The sequence below is a fragment of the Helianthus annuus genome, chromosome 9 (genome assembly GCF_002127325.2).
Source record: "Helianthus annuus cultivar XRQ/B chromosome 9, HanXRQr2.0-SUNRISE, whole genome shotgun sequence".
Taxonomy (NCBI): domain Eukaryota; kingdom Viridiplantae; phylum Streptophyta; class Magnoliopsida; order Asterales; family Asteraceae; genus Helianthus; species Helianthus annuus.
Genome location: NC_035441.2, coordinates 8,062,885 through 8,071,277, shown reverse-complemented (window position 1 = coordinate 8,071,277; position 8,393 = coordinate 8,062,885). Strand labels below are relative to the sequence as shown.

Below are 8,393 nucleotides of genomic sequence, written 5' to 3'. Positions count from 1 at the left end.
GGTCATGAGATAGACACCGAAGATTCCGAGGGAGAGTTTGATTAAAAAAAACTTGTAATTTCTATTTGTATGACTGTAGGAAACTATATGTATTTTCATGTTGCAATATAAAACATTATTCTTATAGGTATGTTTCTATTCTATATCTTGTAACTTTTCAGGAAATGATTTCAATGTAAGTTGTGTTGTTGTACATCATGGTTGATGTAATACCACGAGGCCATGGCGATGATGGTGCGGATGAGCCACCTCCCAGGGGTTTTGGGCAAAGAGGTCATCACAAGGCTGACCGTAAGTGTTAGTATAATTTATTTATTCACTATATTTATTAGTTTGTTTTAAAATCTTGTGAGTAACTAACTTTTTATTATATATGTAGTTGTCCCAAAGAAGAAAACGAGGGAAAAGCAAAAAACAAAAAAACTTTTGTAGGCGAATAAGACGGGAGGGCTTGTTTCAATCCCTTTTGATAGACTCGCGACATATACCCCGGTTGGTGACGCTTGTGATATGTCTTGTCGAGAGGTGGGGATTTATATGTGGGAAAACATTGCATTTGATAAGTTTTCCTTACGCTAAAGTTTCTGCTTCTAAAAAGAATGCCATGAAACAACATCTCAGAGTAAATGTTTAGTTTAAGTTATTTTATATGTTCTTGGTTTATGACTCTTTTTTAGTTGACTAACTAAATTTTGCTTAATTCCTAGCGGCGCTTCAATTTTGAGGAAATTGAGTGGGATTGCGAACATAGTCAGCTGAAGGGTGGCATCCAGTCGGTCTACATGAAGCGATACAGAGACCGGAAGAATATGACAAAAATGGAGTTTATATCATTAGGAAAGCGACATGATAATTTAGAGACCATAAGGGACACTCCCCCACGGGTATGGGTGTTGAAAATTGGAGGAAGACTATAGACTTTTTTAGTGATCCGAAATATAAAAAAAAGGTGTGAAGTTAACAAAAAAAAATCGTGAAAAGCGACAGTTCGCAAACCGCGGGGGGGTCGACATCATATAGCAGCTGGTCTTTTAAAAAGGTAATGGTTTATACATATAAGTTTTTATTCAATATATCATCTAATTTTTAATGTTTAACAGAATGTTGAAGCTTTGGAAACGTACGCTCATGCTCATACTCTACCCGACATGACTTTTGCCAGCCCGTTGGAAGAGGAGAATTTTGTAAGTGTTTATTTAAAGTATAATTCTTATACACACACACACACACACATGGTTTAAAAGACGACCGAGGCGGTCGTACTGAGGCAGTTCGGAACGGAGAAAAAACGTATATGAGGCACCCTCAGGGTCAGAAATTATACGCACGCCTCAGTGGAGTGAGGGTAAGTTTCAGATCGAGGCGGAACGATTTTGGAGAGGCGTACGTATATCTTTTTAAGCGGGATTAAACGATAGATTAGGGTTTTTTTAGGTGCCAAAATATATTGGTAGCAATAAATAAACTAGCGCCATGATTTTTATTGATTCTATTAATTGCTCTTGTTTTGGCTGATTTTTGTTGATTCTTGTTATGGCTGCTTTTTTCCAATTCGTTTTTATTAGAATAATCCCATGTTCAAGATACTTGCCCGGTATAATTTTGTTAGTCTATCCTGTTCCTGTAGTCAAAGGAATCATTTTTTAATCCAATAAATGGAATTATACTTGCTGTATAATTCTGTTAGCTTGTTAATATTGCTGCTGTAAGCTGTAAATTGTAATAATACTTGCTGAGTTGCTGTATAATACTTGCTGTTAGCCTGTTAATATTTATTATTTTATGATATTTATAATTTTAATATTTTTTTATTAATACCGCCTCAGCCTTACGCCTCGTTCCGCCTCAATACTTACGCCTCGTGAGGCGAAGGGAAAACGCCGCGATACTCCTTTCCGTTTTTTTAAAACCTTGTATATATAATATATATATATGTCGATTCGAATTTTGTAAGTGTTTACAAAGAATTTTCGCAATAGGATGTCGATTCGTGTTGTTGCTTTCAACAGTAATGAAACGACTAATTTGCACGCTAGTTATCTGAGTTCGTGTATATTCATGGGTTTTCCTTCAATTATCTTTATAAAATACAGAACCTATTAAAGGAAGAATTTGAAAGGCAAAGGACCCAAAATAACTCATTATTGGAAGGTGAGGGTGAACTCGGTGAAAGTAGTGTGCCTGCCCCTAGTAATGTTCAAGTTTTTGAAAAGGTGCTTGGTGCTTGGTGCGGAATTTATAGGGGACTTGAGTGTAAACCTTCTTTATCTTTAGCCTCGAGTGACGTGAGTCCTCATGAGAAGGAGAAGACACGTCCGCAATTTTCAGAGGTAACACTAATTTTTTTTATTTTTTAAACTTCTTCTATTATTATTATTGACAAAAAATAATAACTTTTAGAGTAAATTGTTGTTTTGGTCCCTATGGTTTATGATAAATTGTTATATTTTAGAAATATGAAAAGTATTGCAATAAACACACCCACGTTTCTAATCATTGCGATTTTAATCGACATGATTAACTGCCATCCACTTTGATGTTAAGTCAAGGTCACATGCCAAACATGTGATGAGCAATATGGTAATTACATCTCCAATAACTAGGGAAAAAACCAAACAGTAAAACAGTTGGTAGTGCATGTGAATTCAAGAGGGTTGGATGTGAATGCTCTTATGCCTGTGCTTCTTTTAACATTTAGCATAGAATGCATAATTGTAATTACAACATAAAACATGTTCAGTAGAAAATTATATAAAGATTGTTTAAAAGGCGAACTTGTTAGGTTGACCTGAATCCGACTCATTTAGCTAGAAACTTTTAAGAGTTTGATATGAAGTTGGTTCAAACATGATTAGAATACATCACACTCACAATTTAAACTTAGGTTAATGTGTGAATATTGTAGTCTTTGAAAGTATTCTCTTAAGCAGCATATTGAAGACATGATCTAATTGAGTCAATAGTTACAGTCCTTTAACAGTTAAAAAAAAGCTCAAAATATATGAAAAAGATTAAAGAAGAAGACAAATATAACCTTAATAACTCACCTACACAAACAAGTGAATGTTGAATTCACATGCTCTACCAACTGTTTTACTGTTTGGTTTACTCATTCTGTACATCGTGCATCATTCGAACTAAAACTGAATTTCCCGTATTGAATTGGTTTATTATTATTAATAATATTAAGCGCTCTGGCAAGTGTTTAAATTGTTCAACTAATAATGCATATCTTATTTGTAGGATTATTTTGACGAATTGTTTGAAGACCCAAGATTTATGGAACGACTCTACCAAGCTATGGATAAGAAGGAATCAAGAAAAGACAATGAAAATGACACGGACGAGGAGGGAGAATTCTGTATTTTGTATTGAATTTAGGGGTTTCAAAACTTTAACTTAATCAAACAAAATGCTTTTGTTGTAGTTTTATGTTTAAAACTTGGTGTTGTTTGAAGAATTGTTTGAATTATTGTTTGCGTATGGAAAATAAAAGGAAATAGCAGGTTACGGTAATTTGCAAAAACTCGGATTAAGCGAGGAAAAAAAAGAATTTATTGGTTTTTGACTTTTAGCGGCGACATTTCGCTAATGATATTTGCTGACGTGTCATGGATGGTTTAACGACCACATAAGTCGTCGCTAAAGTCGTCACTAAAAAGTTAAAAGACTTAGCGGCGACATGACAAGCATTAGCGACGGTTCATTAGCGGCGACTTGTCGCCGCTAAAAGGATTAGCAGCGACAATTGGGAGTATTAGCGGTGAAAAAAGTCGCCGCTATTGCGAAAATTCTTTGTAGTGTTATGAGTCATAACTAAATAATTACGTAACTTTATTTGAATACCTTTCATTTTTGTCCAACTTGTGAGTTGGGTCGAGACCTAAAGAAACGATAATGGCTATTAAAATTTCACAGAAACTTCCTAGTCTTTTCGTTGAAAATTCAGATAATAATCGTACTCTTTACCTTATCTAAACCAAACAAGAGGCTTCACTTTCTCCACATTACCACACACTTTTTCCTCATCCATTCAGTTCATACAGATTTCTACCAACTAATAAAGATTTTATTTTCTTCCATATTTGAAGCATACATTGATCAAATGGCATCTACTTCAACTTCATCCATTCAAAAGAGCTTCAAGTACGATGTCTTTTTGAGTTTCATGGGTGAAGACACCCTTACGACCTTTGTTGATCCTCTCTATCATGCTCTTCTAGAGAAAGGTATTACAACTTACAAAGCTGATGAAAAAATCGAGAAAGAGGGAAGGATAGATGATCAGTTCGTCCGATCTATTCAAGACTCGAGGTTTCACATAGTTGTATTCTCCAAGAACTATGCATCTTCATCATGGTGCTTAGACGAGCTCGTGGAGATTATGAAGTGCCAGAGGACAGACGATCAGACTGCTTACCCCGTCTTCTTTGATGTGGAACCCACTGAAGTCGTCAACCAAAGTGGGGCAGTTGGAGAAGCATTTGCCAAACTTGTTGCCAAACACGAAAAGGGAAGCGGGATGTTCTCCTTCTTTAAACTGTTCACAAGGAAGAGGAAGAGGACGTCAGAAGATGTAGATCTGGTAACATCTTGCAATTGTATTTGTTACTGATGTGACTTGTGTTTTAGAGTAGAATAAGTTCCTTGATTTGTTAATATTAAGAAAGATTTGGACTTTGGCAAACAGGAAAAGGAAAATAATGTCGGAAGATGGAGAAATGCTCTCAAAGAAGCAGTTAGCCTGGCTGGGATGGAGTTAAAGAACACTTTTAATGGGTACATCCTTCATTTTTGTTTCTTTCCAATCTCTGTTTAACAACATTCATGTCATCTTAATTAGGTTTCTTGTGGGATCCTGAGTAAACTAAGTGAAACTTATTTAACACACAGGTATGAAGCTAAATATATCCAGCAAATTGTTGAAGAGGTTTCGCGAAAGCTACAATTCTTTAATTTGAGGGTTGATGGGAAGTTAGTAGGCTGGAAACCCAGGTGATTGGGGTTCAGGGTATTGGAGGTGGTGGGGAGACCACTTTGGCGAGAAATATTTGTGATCATACATCCATTCGACTTGAAGGTGAAAGCTTTGTTGAGGACATTAGGGAAATTTCAAAAGGCTCTGTTGGAAAGAGGTTCAAGTATGCTGTATTTTTGAGTTTTAGGGGTGAAGACACTCGTAAGACCTTTGTTGATCATCTCTATCTTGCTCTTAACCAAAGAGGCATTATAACTTACCAAGATGATGAAATAATCAAGAAAGGGAAAATGATCGATGATCAGCTCATCACATCCATTGAAGACTCGAGGTTTCACATAATTGTATTCTCCAAGAAGTATGCATCTTCATCATGGTGCTTAGAGGAGCTGGTAAAGATTATGGAGTGCCAGAAGACGACCGAGCAGACTGCTTACCCGGTCTTCTATGATGTGGAACCCACCGAAGTCCGCCACCAAAGTGGGGCAGTTGGTGAAGCCTTTAAAAACATGTAGAGAAAGAGGGTGCTCGTATATGGAGAAATCCTCTGAAAGAAGCAGCAGATCTGGTTGGGTGGGAGTTGAAGAACACTGTTGATGCGTAATTCATTCATCTTATATATTTTTTTGGTTTGGTTTCTTTCTTCATATATGTTATATATATATTTGAAGTTAACTGTTCATGTGGGATTTAGAGTAATCTGATTGAAACTTCTTTAACACACAGGCACGAAGCAAAATTTATCCAAAAAATTGTTGAATACATTTCACTAGAGCTACGTTTTATCGATACGAGCGTTGATGGGAAGCTAGTTTGCATGGCGATGGCCGCGATGCGGGTAGAGAACATTCTTTCATCTTTAGAAATTGGTTGTAATGATGTTCGCATATTAGGGATCAAGGGAATGGGAGGTGTAGGAAAGACGACTTTGGCAAGAGCTGTTTATGATCATATATCTAATGAGTTTGAAGGTAAAAGCTTTGTTGAGTGCGTACCAGAGCGAACCATCCGAATCCCATAATCCAAGGTGCCTTGTAAGTAGCGCAAAATCCGTTTCATGAAAGCATAATGGGAGTCGTGAGGTTCGTGCATAAATAAACAAACCTGTTGCACTGCGTAGGAGATATCTGGCCTGGTAAAAGTTAAGTACTGAAGCGCCCCTGCCAGACTTCGATAAAGAGTCGGGTCATGAAAGAGAGGCCCGTCAGTCGCACTTAATTTAGAAGAAAGATCAACAGGAGTTGCACAAGGCTTGCAGTCTGTCATTGAGGCACATGCAATAATCTCTTTGGCGTATTGAGATTGATCCAAAAATAGACCCGTCGGTCCACGCGTAACCTTAATTCCCAAAAAATGGTGTAATTGACCCAAATCTGTCATAGCAAACTCACGTGAGATTTTCTGAATGATATCATGGAGGAAGGCATCTGAAGAGGCAGTCAGGACAATATCATCAACATATAAAAGGAGATATGCAACATTATGACCCTGGGTATAAACGAACAACGAGTTGTCGCATACACTGCTGCGAAAACCCTGTGAGAGAATATATGTAGCAAACCGGGTATACCAAGCCCGTGGTGCCTGTTTGAGGCCATAGAGAGACTTCTTCAACCTGCATACAAAACCTGGATAACGCCTATCAAAAAAACCCGAAGGTTGATGCATATATACAGTCTCATTTAAATGGCCATGTAAAAACGCATTCTTCACATCTAACTGATGAATCGGCCAAGATCTCGAGACTGCCAATGATAAAACAGTTCGGATAGTAGCCGGTTTGACAACCGGACTAAAAGTCTCCTCACAGTCAATACCCACAATCTGTGATTTCCCATTAACGACCAACCGGGCTTTATATCTCTCTAAAGTTCCATTAGACTTAAATTTATGTCGAAACAGCCACATGCATCTAATAACCGGCTGATTCGTAGGCTGTGGAACTAATTCCCATGTCCCATTTTCTTGCAAGGCAGTAAACTCAGCTTGCATGGCACGCGACCAATTCGGGTCGGTTAGGGCCTGTGTATAAGAGGTGGGAATGGGTGAGATGGAAGGGGTGGGGGTGGAGTGGTGAATAGTTTTAAGGGTACCAGATTTGGAACGAGTGGTCATAGGGTGAGTCGATGGTGGCCGGGAAGACGGGGCAGACGGCTGAGCTGGAGCAGGTTGTGGTGATGCCGGCTGCTGTGGTGGGGGATGGGCAGGTGGTTTAGGCCGGCGGGAATAAGTAAACTGGTATGGGGTGGTTGTGGATGGTGGACATGGCAAGGGTGGAGATGGTGGTGGAGGGGCCGTGGTAGGAGGATGGTGGATAAGGGTGGAGCGGTTGAAAGAAAAGCCAGGTGGCGGGTTTTCATCAAGGAAGTTATACGAGGGGATAGGTGTTGGCAATGAGAAGGGAAAAGTGGCCTCATCGAAGGTGACGTGGCGAGAGATGGTGACTTTGCCCGTGGTGGGGTCGAAGCAACGGTACCCGCGGAAATCCAGTGGATAGCCAAGAAAAATACACCGGATAGAGCGAGGGTGTAGTTTATGTGGTTGGGTAGCCGAAGTATTTGGATAGCATGCGCACCCAAATACTCGTAGATGGTCATAGGTAGGATGTCGGAGGTAAAGAGCAAAGGTAGGTGTACAGAAGTTAAGGCGTGTGGTTGGAAGGATGTTGTGTAAATAGGCAGCCATGTGCAATGCTTCGACCCAAAAGGACGGTGGTAGGTGTGCATGGATTAAAAGAGAGCGAATGATGTCATTAAGTCGACGTATCATTTGTTCCGCACGGCCATTCTGTGATGAAGTTTCTGGGCAGGAAAATCGAAATAGAAGGCCGTGTTGGGTAGCAAAGGTTTTGAAGGCGTTATTGTCAAACTCACCGCCTAAGTCACATTGAAAAGTTTTAATGTTTCTGTTAAACTGTGTGGCAAATAGTCGGTGAAACTTGACAAAGGTAGGAAAGGTTTCGGACTTGTATTTTTGAGGGTAAACCCAAATAAAATGCCAGTAATTATCGATTAAAACCATGTAATATTTATACCCAGATTTGCTTTGCTGAGTACAGGTGATGTCCACAAATCACAATGAATAATGTCAAATGGGGTAAACGTAAAAGAAGAAGATGCATAAAATGGTAGACGTTTACTGTTTGATAATTGACACGAATGACAAAAAGTAGACTTTTTGGTCTTATTACATGGAAAATTGAAAGTACGAAAAAGAACATCTAAAACTTGAGCGCCGGGGTGACCAAGACGATCGTGCCATGGCTGAGATGTGGTAGTGAGAAAGCTTGCTTGGGCAGGTAACTCGGGTTTGTGATTGGATAGAGGTCCCCGGTGCTATTGTGGAGGGAAAGGAGGCGCCCAGTTCGAAGGTCCTTCAAAGAGAAACCAAAAGGGTCAAATTCGATTGAAACATG

At 39.0% G+C, this 8,393-nt stretch overlaps 1 protein-coding gene and 1 long non-coding RNA gene across 2 annotated transcripts; both read left to right on the top strand.

Annotated features, from left to right (window-relative positions):
* The first annotated feature begins 2,289 nt into the window (after positions 1–2,289).
* Positions 2,290–3,460, top strand: LOC118481936. The gene is made up of 2 exons (XR_004866368.1): positions 2,290–2,330; positions 3,244–3,460. It is a non-coding gene; the product is annotated as an uncharacterized LOC118481936 (long non-coding RNA).
* A 645-nt stretch (positions 3,461–4,105) lies between these two features.
* Positions 4,106–5,566, top strand: LOC110875206 (TMV resistance protein N-like). The gene is made up of 3 exons (XM_035976815.1): positions 4,106–4,585; positions 4,691–4,779; positions 4,983–5,566. Exons 1-3 carry the CDS (start codon positions 4,106–4,108, stop codon positions 5,491–5,493), a joined length of 1,080 nt encoding a protein of 359 aa, XP_035832708.1. The 3' UTR covers positions 5,494–5,566.
* Positions 5,567–8,393: the final 2,827 nt, after the last annotated feature.

What these genes read in the sequence shown, in the direction of transcription:
- LOC110875206 (XM_035976815.1), top strand. Translation starts at nt 4,106, where the DNA reads ATGGCATCTACTTCAACTTCATCCATTCAAAAGAGCTTCAAGTACGAT. An exon ending in CGTCAGAAGATGTAGATCTG is followed by an intron (nt 4,586 to 4,690) that starts GTAACATCTTGC and finishes TTTGGCAAACAG; the next exon opens with GAAAAGGAAAATAATGTCGG. An exon ending in TTAAAGAACACTTTTAATGG is followed by an intron (nt 4,780 to 4,982) that starts GTACATCCTTCA and finishes GGAAGTTAGTAG; the next exon opens with GCTGGAAACCCAGGTGATTG.